The 15739-nt window shown below is 38.6% G+C and overlaps 1 protein-coding gene and 1 long non-coding RNA gene across 5 annotated transcripts; one reads left to right on the top strand and one right to left on the bottom strand.

Annotated features, from left to right (window-relative positions):
* Positions 1-483: 483 nt before the first annotated feature.
* Positions 484-2269, top strand: gsx1 (GS homeobox 1). The gene is made up of 2 exons (XM_064349427.1): positions 484-1108; positions 1362-2269. Exons 1-2 carry the CDS (start codon positions 727-729, stop codon positions 1709-1711), a joined length of 732 nt encoding a protein of 243 aa, XP_064205497.1. The 5' UTR covers positions 484-726; the 3' UTR covers positions 1712-2269.
* An 828-nt stretch (positions 2270-3097) lies between these two features.
* On the bottom strand, positions 3098-15169 carry LOC135263086 (uncharacterized). Of its 4 annotated transcripts, none has more exons than XR_010332396.1 (4): positions 14953-15169; positions 9388-9473; positions 5175-5250; positions 3098-3938 (listed from the first exon to the last, which is right to left on the bottom strand). It is a non-coding gene; the product is annotated as an uncharacterized LOC135263086 (long non-coding RNA). The 4 variants fall into 4 exon arrangements; XR_010332395.1 differs by lacking the exon at positions 14953-15169 and adding an exon at positions 10382-10579; XR_010332397.1 differs by lacking the exon at positions 9388-9473 and having other exon boundaries at positions 14953-15155.
* Between the last annotated feature and the right edge of the window lie 570 nt (positions 15170-15739).

The following is a 15739-nucleotide window of genomic DNA, read 5'->3' as shown; positions in this document are numbered from 1 at the left end:
CACCAACACAACACAACACTTGTTATGTAATCTAATTTAGGTCTACTTACTTCTGTTTGCGAACGTACAGTTTACGTGCATGCACCATAGGGATGGGCAAGGTATGTATTCATTGTAATTACAAAAGGCAATACAAATAGTTGTTTCTATTAGACCATGCTCTTCATCTTCTTCTTCTATTAGTAGTAGTAGTAGTAGTAGTAGGAGCAGACGCTGTTGTATTAGAAGTAGTAGTAATTATAGTTTGCAACAGTAGTACTACCAGTAGCAGAGGTTTTGTTATTAGCAAAAATAGAGATTATTATTATTATTATTATTATTATTATTATTATTATTATTATTATTATTATCCTAAAGTAAAAAGGGGAGGGGACAGTGTCGCCTTTTTCAGCGTGGGTGGGGTTGACAAGAATAGACTACATTATGCAGTTCATTTAGTTAACAAGTGAAATAATAGGGAAGCGTGCAGTGTGAATACCGAGAGAAAAGGCACAAAACCCTATTGAGGGCTCTCAGGCGCTCCCAACGTAACTGTCACATGGAGGAACCGGGTCCACACTATTTAAACTGCAACACTCTCCTTCAGCACCACTCCGCTGTCCAGCCACGCGAACTACACTTCAGGAAAGAGAAAGAGGTAGACAGACAGACACATAGATAGATAGAGAGAGATAGAGTAAACACAAAAAACTTAATTTGTGAAGAGAGAAGCTTGTGCACACAAAAATGCCGAGGTCTTTTCTTGTGGATTCGTTGATTTTGAGGGAGGCAAGTGATAAAGGGACTGAAAACAATCCACCTTTATTTCCGTATGCCGTGCATCCATCGCACACTCTCCACGGGCTTTCTCCGGGGTCCTGCCATTCTAGGAAGTCGGGCTTGTTGTGCTTCTGTCCGCTCTGCGTGACCGCATCACAGCTACACCCAACACCTCCGGCTATCCCGCTCCTCAAGGCGTCCTTCCCTGCCTTTGGTTCCCAGTACTGTCATTCTGCGCTGGCGAGGCAGCACACGTCCTCAGCTAGTGTCAACCTCAACCACGGCCCAGGGATATACCAAGCAACATATCCAGTTCCGGATCCACGCCAGTTTCACTGCATCTCCATTGGTAAGTAACTGTCTCCTATTCATCCAACTTTGCACTTCAGTAAGTAGGCATTTACTCTACAATGTCTTTTTTGGTGTCTATTTGTTTAGCAAGGCCATGGAATCGTTATTTAGAGGCCCTCGGATATTTAAAATTATCAAATTAACCTTAATCACACCGAAATGACACTTATAGAACAGCGATGTAAATGTATTTATACATTTTCATTTATGTGACAGGATTACTCACTGGTGTGCGTTTTTCATTTTCACAGAGAGCAACAGTAGTCAACTCCAGAGCAGTAAACGCATGCGTACAGCCTTCACCAGCACTCAGCTCCTGGAGCTCGAGAGGGAGTTCACTTCCAACATGTACCTCTCGAGACTGAGGCGCATAGAGATCGCCACGTATCTGGACCTCTCCGAAAAGCAAGTTAAGATCTGGTTCCAGAATCGCAGAGTCAAGCACAAGAAAGAGGGCAAGAATGGTTCGCACCGGACGGGTTCTCACAGTTGCAAGTGCTCCTCTCTGTCATCCGCGAGGTGCTCAGAGGAAGAAGACGACCTACCTATGTCTCCTTCATCATCAGGGAAAGAAGACGGAGAGCTGTCTGTCACCCCATGAACTCTCAATTATCCCAGAGACTGTTGTGCCACCTGTTGGATTCTGAACGCAGCCAAAAAGTTAACTGTACATAATTCTGACTATGTCATCTGTAAATACAGAAAAAGATATATAAACTGGGAGTTTGTAAACACCTGTATTATTGCATAATTTAGTAAATGCTGTAAGTTTGTAGTTTTTCTGAAAACGATCAATCTCAACCGTGAGTTGCCTATCCAAATTCAGTCTATAATCGCTGAAAGCGGTTTGATATTTGTATAATAAATATCAGAATATACTCATATAAATAGCACATTTGTTAGTGATATCTATTTTTGGAAAATAAATAATAGTTAAGTATTTTGTATCAATGGTGAATACTGTTTAGCTTTATTGCTGTGGACTTGGATGGGAACGGAACTGAATTATGGAATGTGTTTGGAAACGTCTAACAGTGTTTTCTGACGATGTTGCGTAGCCTAAATGGAACGGTTCTGTTATTGTATTGTCAGTGTAATTGAATATATTTATTTATTTAAAAAGCAATGATACTTAAATAAATAATTTCGTAGTTACGAAGCCTATTTCCATGTCAAATGGGTTACCATTTCGTGCACCACACCTACACAAGGGCCGGTGCACACAACACCACTCGCGCGCAAACGCACACCTTCCGCGTCAAACACTGGTCGGATGAAATCCCAAATGCGTATTAACTTCAACGACAGTCCGTAAATAATATTTTTACATGCATTTACAGGAGATCTTCGATGGCCACATGGAAAACATATTCGATTTGCCACATGCTCTAAATACATATTTGCATTTTTGAATAGGGCCTGACACTGTACTTCGTCCTTGCAACAAAAGACATGTAACTAAAGTAGTGTAATCGAATACAAAACGACAAACGAATTTAAATAACGATGAAAGTTGATTGGGTTGATTTTGCTTTTGTATGTGTAAAATCATATTTTGAAATAAGTCGACATGCGCATTTCAGTCGACAAGTGTAATTTAGTTACACTGTATTATCTGGGGTAGGTACTGCACGTTTCATATAGGACTACATTTCATTCTTTTAAACGCATTTGCCCCTCAGCATTAGCGTTCACTGGCTTAAATTCAGAATTATCTCTGAGTTAAAGCATTTGTTGTTGCACGTACTCATTCATGTAATATTTCATTGAGCCACTCAATTCTTTAAACAGTCTGGTGACACGTGCCTTATTTTTAGTATGCTGAGGGATACCATATCACTCTGCTTGTATTTTTCATTTTACTGGTGAACCATGTTGGGCCCTAACGCTATACGATGTCTTAAGGCCACTAATGATATTCAAGTCTGTTATAGCAATTACGCATTTAGCAATGTTGCTGTGGGTAGTAAATATCACAACATATCTGTAAAATGAATCATATTTTATTTTTTCTCAAACACAGAATACACATTTTGTCTTTACGATTCCACACACAGCAATCAGCTGGCACGTAGAAAACCGTACAATAGGATGGGACTCACATGTTATTCACTACCAAACAGATGTTATTATGTTTAGAAGAGGGTTTCACCGTTTGGATGCAATCTCTAGTTACTTATACACTACAAAGGTACATGGGTTGAAGCCGAGATGGGGCTGCAGCTTTCCTTGATACTGTACCTATGGACAGTTTGCGCACATGCTAAAAAGATGGTTAATCACCAGTATAACTTTCTAACAGAGATACCTAGACCTGTATACAATCAACCTTTATCTTTAAATTTGACATACAAGTAAATACAAGTATGACACTTTTTCTTTACTAACTTGGTTTGGCGATTTAGTTTAAGTAATGACTGAACTCGTAAAAATGTGAAGAAATTGTTTTTTTTTATTTTTATTGTTAGTTAGTTAAGGACAAATGTTGATCGAAATGAATGACTTTTAAAAGCCCATAGACTAAATTGGGAACTTTCCGTCCAGTATCCATCTCCAATCCAACACCTCAAGTGGGTGTCACAGCGACAGAATCTAAAAAGAAATAAAAAGATCTTTGGTTCTAATTCCCAACACAAATGGCATGAACTCGTGAATCTCTTTCAAGAAGTTCGCCCGAGTGGCGTTCACGCGGGTCATCTGAGACTTCTCCCTTGGGAAGGTTCATAAAGCCAGAGCTTTTCTCTGGCGCAGGACCCCTCGGAGCTCCAAAGACCTGTATCAGGCATTCGCGCCACGGCAGCCGTCTCGTGCTAGGGAGTTAATAAAACCTGTCGAGTGTATTAGTGAGTGAAAGAAGGAATTAATCAATGAATAAATACATTTTCGAATCAGTTAACACTTTCTTTCATCAAACATCTTAAGAGGTTGCTCATCTGGATTGAGCCACATTTCTTTCTTTTCTTGAACATGACAATGTTATAGGGAACTAAACTTTAAATGTGCGCGCGCGCACACACACCCATATCTGTGTGTGTGTATGTAGGTGTGTGTGTTTTTTTAAATCTATGCAGTAACATTAGTATAAATATATATGCAGTGACACTTGAATACAACTGTATTGCGTGAAAAAGCAAACCACTGTAACTCAGCTGATTAAGCGAAACGTTGCCTTGCGCGCAGAATGAAACAGCCTCTAAATTCAGTAAAAGTCCGAATCTAAATTTGGTTAAGGATAGCCTGTTTGACACGAATATTAGGATAAAAAAACGAATGCAGAAATGGCACGCCTGGCTGACGCGGTCTCTAACCTACTGTAAACAAGTTTTGCTAGATCACTAAACGGCGCGCGACACGCTGCTCCTCCTGCTCATAGTGTGTTCTCAAAACTACATTTAATTTATTGAAATAGGATTTAAATGGTATTTACTTCTCTGCCAACTTATAATCAGCCTTCCGTCGTAACAAAGGGTCCTCAGAGGATTGGACATTTACTAAATTATTCCAGATACTGTGCCGTCGGGCTGAGAAGTTGGCCTTGTAAACTTTCATTTAATTGTTCACTTAAACATTTTAACAAAACTCCAATATTTGCATTTGTTAAGATATAGGATTAGGCCATTTTGTTAATTGCACCATAGAGGCCCATTTTGCTCTGTGCGTCCTCCGCAAAGCGTCCTTTATCCATTCAATAGCTTGGGGTTTGCGCCCTGGGGGAGCTTATAAGCCTGGTGCTCAAAATGCTCAATTTATTTATTCTTAATTTTGTCCCGATCAATTCATTGAAGCAAAAAGGGCTACAGTGTCTTTTTAAGAGAAGAAAAGCGGATTGTTGATGTGACCTTGACGGGCTGCTGAGAGGGCTTCCCGGGCGCTCGAGGGCCGCTTGAGTCAACAGGCGCCCATCTAGCAGACTCGCCGTTGTCTTTATTCCAACTAATTTTTCATTTAAGGCTTTTCTTAGACATGTCTCTTATCTATCAGATTAAAAGAGCAGCTTGTAACAAATCAGTCTGCCCGATTTACAAGAGCATTAAAAGCAGACAAAAGGAGCAGGCCGTCAGTACCTGAGTCTGGTAGACGGTGCGGCGTTGCAGCTGATTCGATGGGTTGAAAATGCGCACGAAACAAAATACTTGAATCCTGAAAAAGAGCCTTTGTAAGTTTCTTTAGAAATCAAGCAATTCTGCATGACAAAGGACAATTAATAAGCCGTCTTTTCACGACCAGCAGCTGGTTTCCCCGTCAAGGAAAGTTGGAAAAAATTCAGACTGAATGCGCGCAAAAGCCCTTTGCGCGCAGACAGCTACCCAAGGTGACCCATTTGGCACAGCTAAAATAACCAGGCCGGAGCAAAAGCGAGGGAACTGTCAAAAACATTTAAGCTGGAATATCTTGAAATTGCAAATCCCTTTATGTGGGGGACGCTGCCGATGTGGGTTGGACGTACAATGGAGGTGGTTAAGTTGGAGAGGGCTTTGGAAACGGACACGTGGCTTCTCAATGAAGACTCCTTAGGACTCGCGTGGATCGCGGCTGCACTGCACACTTGGAGGGAGTTTAAACTACATATTTAAACAAAGTAAATTATAAAATACTCCAGACAAATTGTTCAGTTTATAAAGTTTAAGGATAAAATTTTAAAATCTTTAAACAACATGTTATTTAAATGCAAATGTGTCAGAATGTATTAGAAGGTGCTGCGGGAAGGCAGTTTTTTCTTCCGTTTTCCTGTGACGAATCAAACGTATTTGTTATGCTTTATACAATTTAAATTCATATCAGTACTTTGACGTGTACTTTCAAATATGAAATTGAACAGATTTACACATGTTCACTGCTGTTGACGGAAAACAACTTGTTGATTTCTTAGTCCACTGCCTCCTTCTCTGAATAATTAAGAACAAAAACGCAGGCAAAACAAGAATAAAAGAGAGAAAGAAAGAAAAAAACTCAGCCACTTTCTCCTGTATGCAGATAACTTTCTAAAAATCGGGAACCTGCATACTTTTAACTAAAATACCTTTAAAAAAGGAAAATAGAACATAGTCAATGTGAATGCTCCTCTAATTATGTAATTGTCAATGATCACATACAAAAATAAATATTAACAAAAATAGATTTTTTAATATGTCAATTTTAAATAATAAAAAACGGTGCAACTTCTGTGCTCTCCAAATTGCGTGGGTGTATTAGTCTCGCTGAAACAAACATTGTAATCGCATAGCTGGTTAGAAATGTAATCTGGGCACCGAAGATAACCAGATAGCTAGCGGAAGCAAATTAAATCAATTTTTGAAAAGTTTAATGAGACGCTTAACATTTCACATATTTTAAAAAATGCAGGCAGGAGACAGGACCCTTCTGTCGGTGTCTCACGGGGACAAGGTTTTAGGGGAGCATGCGGACACACCGGGGTCAATGGCTAGGCTATATATATAGCCTCGATTGTGGCGACGCATCCAGTCAGGAAATTCATCCCGACAGCATAGTCATCGATCATGACCTTGTAAGCATCAACTCTCCTCAGCCGCAAAACCGTCATGCCGTATATGTTCATTTTCACTTGAGTTTTGCTATAGAAAGACTGCGTATACATTTATTTTTTAATTTCGCTTAACTAAAATGACATGATCCAACTCACTATCGTCCAAAATATAGTTTGTACCAATATGTGTAGCACACTGTCATCATGCACCCACTTATACCTACAAAGTTTTCCCAAACAGAGCCATAGATATTTTCTATTTATACTGAAAAGTGCCCTGACTACAGTGAAATCAATATATTTCTTTATTAATCCATGCGCTTATGTGTTTCATCCACAACAGCAATCGTTGAGAAATGTAATTTAGCAATAAAGAAACAGTGAAAGGAGAAGCAATTTCCAGCTATGCTAGTCTGCACCTGCGGTGTCAAGGGTCAATAAATAATGAACTGCGCTGACTTGAAACTGCTCTTTCAAGTGTTAACCTTTGTAAGTGATATAATGACAGAGGGTGGAATAATATGGCCAAGCCGTAAAGAAAAGTTACACTTGCATACCGTCTGTAAGTCTTTCGCAGAATAAGCCGAACCTCGGCAGTTTAAAAAATTTCTCGTTTGATTAAATTTTGCACAGTTAAACAATTCTAACCACCTCCTACCCTCGCACTATTGAAAGCTTTCTGACCTGATAAAGCGCGCTTGGCTGCAGTCAAATAGCCCAGCTTTGCCCGTTCACATTTAAATATGGGAATTAGTCATGAAGCATGACACAAGCTGCAGAAATTGCTAAATTGTTGGCCTCCTTTCACCGTGGAGAGGGGGGAGAAAATCGCATTCATTATTTTGAATTTAGCGGCGAGGTGAGAGACCTTTTTGGCAGTCTTTTACCGAAATGTCATAACAAGAAACTGATCTGGAAATGAGAAGGGGTGAGCAGCAGGGGATTGGAGAACGAGAAGAGCGCGCCCGTCTGGACTTGCGCAGTGTAGCCTCAAAATAGACCCCATCGCGATATAAAGTTGAAGCGTTTAGAGATAAAATGTAGGCTACGGATAACTTGATTCTCTTTAAAGGAATTGGAAAAATAAATAAATAAATAAATAAATAAATAAATTGTGGCTGCCAGACACAAACATATGCCAATTGTGACTACTGGTTCTATTACTACACAGTAAAATGTCCAGTGTTAATTCAACTCTAACAGTGTTAATTTAACTAATTTGGTCCCACTCTGGACCAAATGTTAGTTGACACTATTAAAGTTGAATTAATACTGAACATTTTACTTTGTAGTCTCTAAAGGGTGATGACCACAACTACTAAAATCAGTGCTATAACTATTACTACCATTCACATTTAGCAGGTGCAATACTGACATTGAGAAGATGCTCTTAGAGTGACTTATAATGCAAAGATCAGTACTACTACAACCACTACTACACAGTAAAATGTCCAGTGTTAATTTAGCTCTCACAGAGTACAATAGAAACAATATGTACTTTGAAAGTGTTGATTTAACATTGGATATTTTACTGTGTACTGCTATTAATATTATTGCTACACAAGTACTACTACTGATAAATAGTAATAAAACACATTCTCTTGTAAATATACAAATTCTGACCTTTTGTACAATGATGGCACAAAGGGCTTTTTACCAGGTAACACCACTGAACTTTAATGAAGACTGATTGGCAGTGGCCACGTGGATGGACCTCTTTGCATGGGCATTTCATTTAAAGCAAAGCACAATAGCGGGGACCACGCAGTTGCTTATAATTTTGAGTACGAGAAGCACAACCTTGATTGATGAGCTGGTTTGGGCTGCAGCAGTGTTTGGCCCAGCTTTGCCCTTTAATATAACTTGCAGCTTCAACTGACTAGTTATGCAAAGAGCAAAGTGATACTTTGTAATAATAATAATCAACTCAATGAGCTAAGCATGCAAGATAGAAAGTTGGGCCATTATGTTAGCGGGCTAAACCATCTCAGCAATGACCTGCAGGCCAAAATATTCCCATTGCCAGATGCAACGGTGGTATACATATATATATATATATTGCAACATTATGCATGTTTAAATACCTAACTGAACAACATGCCATACACTTATAAAATGCAAAGGTTACACATAACCCATAAATCAATTCTATTATAATTAAAATTATAAATATAATGAACTGTTTATTTTTAAGCATCCTTTGAATCAGCCTAATTGGGGTTACTTACATTTAAGTAATCTTTCCCCCCGCTCACTTCACTTTTTCAGTTTTAACCATGATGTATGGTATGCATGATGCCCGTTTTTAATTACCACCCCTTTTGCCAGCCAACCCAAGGGGCTTGATGGGCCAAGTTTAGTCCCCAGGACGTAGATTGGTCATCCCTGCTTTAGACTAACAAGTGTGCAATTATACAACCTGCATTAATTTGTTTTTAAGCTCTGTAGCTAGTTGTTTGAGAACTATAGCTATACAATTTATGGTGGATATGGTGACAAAAAGTAAGCTACAGAACTAGGCTAGCTATACCTTTCACTGTCGTAGGCTAATTGGTGAAGGTGTGAGTATAGACTACGTTCATATTCATCAATTACAATGAAAGGATTTGAAAAAATAAATCCATTTATAGTAGGCTACAAATGAAAAGGACTTAGCAGCCAATACAATGCAAGACAATAAATAAACTCAGCTAAGCAGCTGGTCTTTGACTTAAGCATTCTCATATTTATTAAAAATTCCGACGGCAAACTGGTTAAGTGATACATGGAAAATAATCGGTAAGACAAAATACCGTTCTTTGGGAACAACTGCAGACAGTCCCAGAGCAGTCAGTTGGAGGCTATATAGCGCCACCTGCATACACACCATAACAGCAACCTGTAACAAGACTCACAATAGAATTTACCAAGTACACGTCACCCTCGTCCCCAACACAGTAACAAACACGCATTTAGCCTACAGAAAGTGGGGTTTGACATACATTATATTGCAGGCTTTTAGAAAATTGCAGACCACTAGGCCTACTAGCATACGAAACAGACAACTCTGAATCAGGTTTACACAAAACTAAAACAGGGCCATTTAGGCTACTTGTAGGACGCTAGTTACACATTTATTTTTGTGTACTTGTAATTGGCATATTATTTCAAACAGTTGTTTGGTGAGTCACAGAAAAAGGATTTATACTCACACCTGAATTTAAAAATTCCCCCACACGAAAATGAACGCATAGACGTATAAACACACATACTCCTACCAACCTAGCCCACCTACCAACGTACATACGAACAAGCCGCAAGAACAACTATCTCCAGTAGAAAAATCAAGTTGGCTACACGAAACTTCAGTTTTAAAGGTCTACACATTTAGATAAGATCACTTCTACAACAAGACATTCATCTCCGTCGCCCGAGCAACGGCAGTAGCTTAACCAAGTCAAACAGGAAAGCCTACCGCATTCTGTGTAGCCTATGCTATTTCTACAAATTCAAATATCGTTGACTGTACTCTGCGGATTATAAAATGTACATGGGTAGATCATAAGAAAAAGAACAATAATCATACCCGGAATAAACACAAGCCTCACAGTATTCACTATTCAATGATGTAGGCTAAATTCAGCTACACGTTTCAGTCATGAAAGTGAAGGAATTCGTCCGGCTGCCGTACATTCTTGGAATCACTAATCTCCTAATTTCAATTAACATACATCGTACGTATACTACAGTAGTGAAAATGGGAAATTACGTGTCCAGCTAAAACACAGGGTGAAGCAAAGTATTTACCGTCGAGAGCTCCAGTTTCTCCCTTTGCCCGCTGTCACCGGGCATTTCCGCTGGCAAGGCGCTTTCACCCACAAACCCAGAGCGACTATTGCCTACGTGCATGTACTGAAAATTGGAACTTGCATGCCCTCTGGTGGTTGTATGTTGCAGCTTAATTCCTTCACAGAATCCTGACATACTGTACCTGTACCTCTCGAAAACGGGGGAATAAAACGTTGTTTGTACTTAATGTTATGTCACTTTCATGTTGCCGAAAACAAGCACAAACGGCTTCGGTACATTCAGTAGTAGATAGGCATACCACGCTGGGAAAAATAAAGATAAATAAATAAAAACAGTGGGTAAAAACTGATTGCCACAACATAGTTTTCTTGTATTTTGTCTTTCGTTTGTGTTGTTGATCCTTGATGCTCATTTGTTGAATGCTGACTTTCTATTAGAGCAGACAAATCATTACCATTCTTTTTAATTTCATTTTGGGCTCTAATATTATTCTTTGTATCCTTAATTGCCTTGACATGTGTTGATGGAGATATTGGCAGAATTCTGTCTGCTTTAGTTAGGTGCTTGTGTTTTCCAGGAGTTTAAATTCTTTTTAAATAGTCAATTAATAATTTACCATCTTAAAATTTTAAAATTTTGTATTTTTTACTGTTCCAGATGTAACTATCAGCATGCTAGCACAGGCAACTGTCCGTCAGAAAAGTCCTAGAGACCTTTACCCTATGAACTCTGATGTAATATAGAATATAGATTCCACAACAGATCATAGTTGGTCATAGACAGTCCTACAATAAACAATGCATCATTCCTCTGATCCTAACTGGTTCAAGCTGGTTCAGTGCAGTGCTCCGCCTCTGTGTCAGATTACACACCCGTAAAATACCTCTCCTCCACCCACCCCTTTTGGTACATAGACTGTTGACTGAGTGATCTCCCCTAACTATCAACTGATTCTTGGCCTTTCTCTCCAGTAACAATGAGGCACTGTACACACCTTAAAAGACTCCTTCAAAATTCCACACGGATTACCTGACTGAGAAGACAGACATGTACTATAGTGCGGTAGAGCACCCTCTCCTGTCTGTCTCAATTGATTTAATAGTGGTAGATTAAAATTTGTGCAGCATAGCATCCTGTTTGCAATTTAGTGACACTGTGGTGATTATGCCAACAGAAGATCACAGCCTCAGGGATTGAGAGGATCAAGTATAGTTGCTGTTGCTACATGATTCCTCCAACACCCTCCCCTACCTTTCAGAGCCAATTGTTACAGCATGAAAAGACTATGATAACAGAGACTGTTCTATTATTAAGTAACTCTAACACATTGTCATCCTTGTACTTTACTTCAATGGTCCTGAGGGACAACAAAATAACATTTATTCATATTTTCAGGTCAACAATGCAATAAAATGTAACCCAAGAATGTTTACTTCAAAACATATTTATATAACAGATAAAGTGTCATATCAGAAAAATTGCTGAGTAAATCTGTTTGTATTTTGGCTGAGGTACATCTAAATGTTCTGCTGTGAATTCGCAAGCACCACACAATAACCAAGCACAGTAACTGGATTAGGGCTGATATAAATACACTGTATCTGGAAGAAGTGTATAACAAATTCAAACAAATAATTGTCTTTATTCATACATTCACCCTGTTATTTGTTTGAGTCTGTTCTATACTTCTTTCAGTGTGTTTATATCAGCTCTAATTCAATTGCCCATCTTCAGACTGAAGGGTAAGGTAGGCATCTACGAATCCGTAAACATGCACAAAGTAAATATTGTCCAACAAGTGCTTATATTCCAAAAAGAGAAGTTGTAACACAGGAAACCCGTCACACAGAAACATAGGTCCCGTCTGCTGTCTGTCCTGGCCCCTCGCTGGTGGAATGACCTTCCCGTGGCAGTCAGAACAGCAGAGAATCTGACTACCTTCAAACGCAGACTAAAGACTCATCTCTTCAGGCTGCACCTCTCCCCACCCCTCCCTAGCCTATAGTTTAGCTCAATGTACCTAGTTAGGCTAATACGATTACGTTAGTTTTTATTTGGCAGGATTGTTTTTGTTTTGTCTGATTCTGATTAGGCAAATGTGATTTCAGTGCTAGGTTGTACTTGGCAGGATTGTTGTTTGCTGAACAGGTTACTATACAGGGTTGGAGTCCTGATCTGTGGTCACTTCTGGCACTACGATCTTTACTTCACTCTAGTGTGTTTCTTTTGCACCTCTGCACCTTGAACTAATGCACTTGTTGTACGTTGCTCTGGATAAGAGCGTCTGCTAAATGCCTGTAATGTAATGTAATGTAATAGGTAAAACTGAAATGAAAAGACTTTAAATAGTCTATCTACACACATACTGAAATCAGGGACGTGCAGAGGGGGTGGCTACAGTGGCTCAAGCTGCTCCCCCTTTGTCTTCCTTGGCTGAAATACCCCTCTGGACCAAATAAATAATAATAATAATAATAATAATAATAATAATAATTATTATTATTATTAGTATTATTATTATTGTTGTTGTTGTGTTGTTGCTGCTGTTATTGTTATAATTACGATTACTGTTATTAAACCTAATTAAATCGCCAAAGTCGAAAAATTAATTGTCAGATGATAATGAAATGGGGGCAGCAGTTTTCAAAATGTCTGTGCACTACCCTGACCGAAATATACATTTAGCAGACTCTCTTATCCAAAGCAAATTATACAGCTTACCTTTACACACAATGCATTTATAGCCTGGGTTTTCAACAGGGGGTTTGCACACCACTGGGGGTCCTTGAAAATACAGTAGGGGGTCCCTGGCCAGACTTCATATGCAACAAGATATTCACTGAAGGTTAATTTAATTGCTCGAGAGTAAAACTGGAGTGCAATTGCTCATATATTTTTATTGTTGTTCATTGTTAGACACTACATTTATGCAATAATAAATGTATCCTTTTCAGGTCAATATAAGTTGTATGTATACACAAATAATAGTATGTGTGGGTAATATCTTAGCTTTGTATTTCAGCTTGATACTTTAACATTGAGGTGTTACCAGCCACTCTGCCTGTCTTCCATGTATCTTAATATAAGCATTCCCTCTATACAAATATGCAGTTTTTCTGCTCTATTGAAAATTGAGTGACCGTTTCCAAGCTACCAGAGCAATCTTCTTTTCTGGGTTGTCATCCTACCAGAAAAGGATGTGGAAATTTAGATATGGAATTCAAAAAGACAGATATGCACAAACATTTTTACAAAGCTGTAAATCCAAATTATATGCAAGATGACAATTATATCCTTAAGAATTTTTGATAAAACAGAGAAAGAAATACCCTGATCTGTGAGAAGTAATGACAAACAAAATCCCTAAATTTGTTTCCATAGATTGAAAACACATGTAGATCCTTGCATTTTAGGAAACAAATCCCATATTTGTTTTATGAGTCTGAGTGGGCATGGGGCACCTCTGCCCCACCTGTGTTGGTATCTTTTCACATCAACAATGTGGCGCCACAGGACAAATACTAAACACCCCAAATCTGAATTTCTGGGTATCTTCCATGTATTTCTCCATGCAATTATAATAAAAAAAATATCATAATAATTCTTAAATTTTTATCAGTGTTTGTAACTGAGAAATGACACTGCCAGGGATGGACAAAACAACAAATAAAATGATCTTGTTACAGAATTCCTTCCAAATGAATGGATGGAAATGCACTACAAAATATTGATGCCAAATTTGCCTTGACTAAAAAAATAGTAATTCATTACAGACACTGGTGACTGGCACAATAGACCAGTAAAAACTTGCTTGGTTTTCTATGAGTAAGATTAAGCTCGCACTAGCTTACTACAATAAAATAAAATAAAAACATGAAACAAACAATAAAATTAAGAACAATGCCGTGTTAATAAGTTCACAGCATCAGACAAAATATTTAAAGTGGAACAGAATCTGCCCTGTGCAGCCTTGCAGATGCCCTTCATTTTATACAGGAGTGAGGTGAGGTAGAACTTGAAGCCATACTGTGATTGTTGCCATTAGCAAGCTAGTCTCAATCGTCCATCTAGTTCCTGCACCATTACCTGCTACTTCCATGGTTTATGATAATTACTAACACTCAATTCTCAGAACAATCAAGTAATAATTCAAATCATCCCACAAGAGCTAAAGCAAAAGAATACTGGTAATGATTCAATTTAAAAGTGCAGAATGTAACTTTGGAGAAATGCGTGAGAGAGGTAGATTTTGTAAAAAAAAAAAAAGTTCTACCCCCTCCCCTTATGTCTCCCTCCAATGCCCCGCCCTCAAATATTATCAATACCAAACGCATCTGGAACTGGAGTGTGTGCCATTTCTTTTTACCACTTGAACAACCTAGGTAGCTATAAACATAACCAGCTAGCTACAGATACGCTACAATATAACACTTAACGTATTAGCATAGCCATAACAGTAGGCTAAATACATCAACTAACCAGCTAACATTTTCTAGCGACATCGGCTACACAGTTTGGGGTGATAACAAATTCCTACAGAAATAGAAAAACCAAGATCATTAGTCTACCTGTCCAGCAGAAATACTGCAAGCTCAGCATTACTTCTGAAGCTCAAGTCCCTGAGCTCTGGCTGAGAAGCTGAACTCATGTGAGAGAGAAGAGAAGGCAGAGAGAAGTTCTGATTGGCCTCCTTGCAGAGTTGGTTGGTTGGTTGATTGGTTGTTAAGATTCAGGTGTGCAGTGAAATTTAGAATGGCTGATTTCAGAGCCTGGGGCAGTCAGAGAGACCGGATTTTTTTCTTACGCTTATGAATTTGAATATCTGTCGAGATGTGAAGGAATTTTAACCAAATATGAACAAAAGTATTTTAAAAAACATACATGCTGCACATTTAATAGTGTAATTCATGCTAATTGATAGGATTTTCCTGATCAGACCAGACAGATGCAGATAGTGAATTCTGAAGCAAGTGGACCTGGTCCTGTTCACTAGATCATGTTTACGTGAACGACGTTGACAGGGATACTGAAAGTACATCAGTTAAATTTGCAGATTACACAAAACTGTAAGATTTAGCAAACAGTTTGAAATCTACTAAATTAATTCAAAAAGGTTTAAAGAGAACACAGAAATGGCAGAAACCTGACAAATAAAATTTTAAATAGCTAAATGTAAAGTTATACTGTGGGAAATAAAAAACATAATGGGAGGAATAAAATTGTAATATGCTCAGTTTGAAAAAGACTTAGGAGCAATGGTTAATCAAAGCCTTTAAGGTCCTAAGCATTGAGCTTTGGCAGTAAAAAAGGCCAACAGAATTCTGGGATATGTAGCCAAGTCAAGCCAAGCATTGA

This window comes from Anguilla rostrata, chromosome 9 (genome assembly GCF_018555375.3).
Source record: "Anguilla rostrata isolate EN2019 chromosome 9, ASM1855537v3, whole genome shotgun sequence".
NCBI classification, from domain to species: Eukaryota; Metazoa; Chordata; class Actinopteri; order Anguilliformes; family Anguillidae; genus Anguilla; species Anguilla rostrata.
The sequence above is the reverse complement of the archived record's forward strand: the minus strand, read 5'-3'. Positions and strand labels throughout refer to the sequence as shown.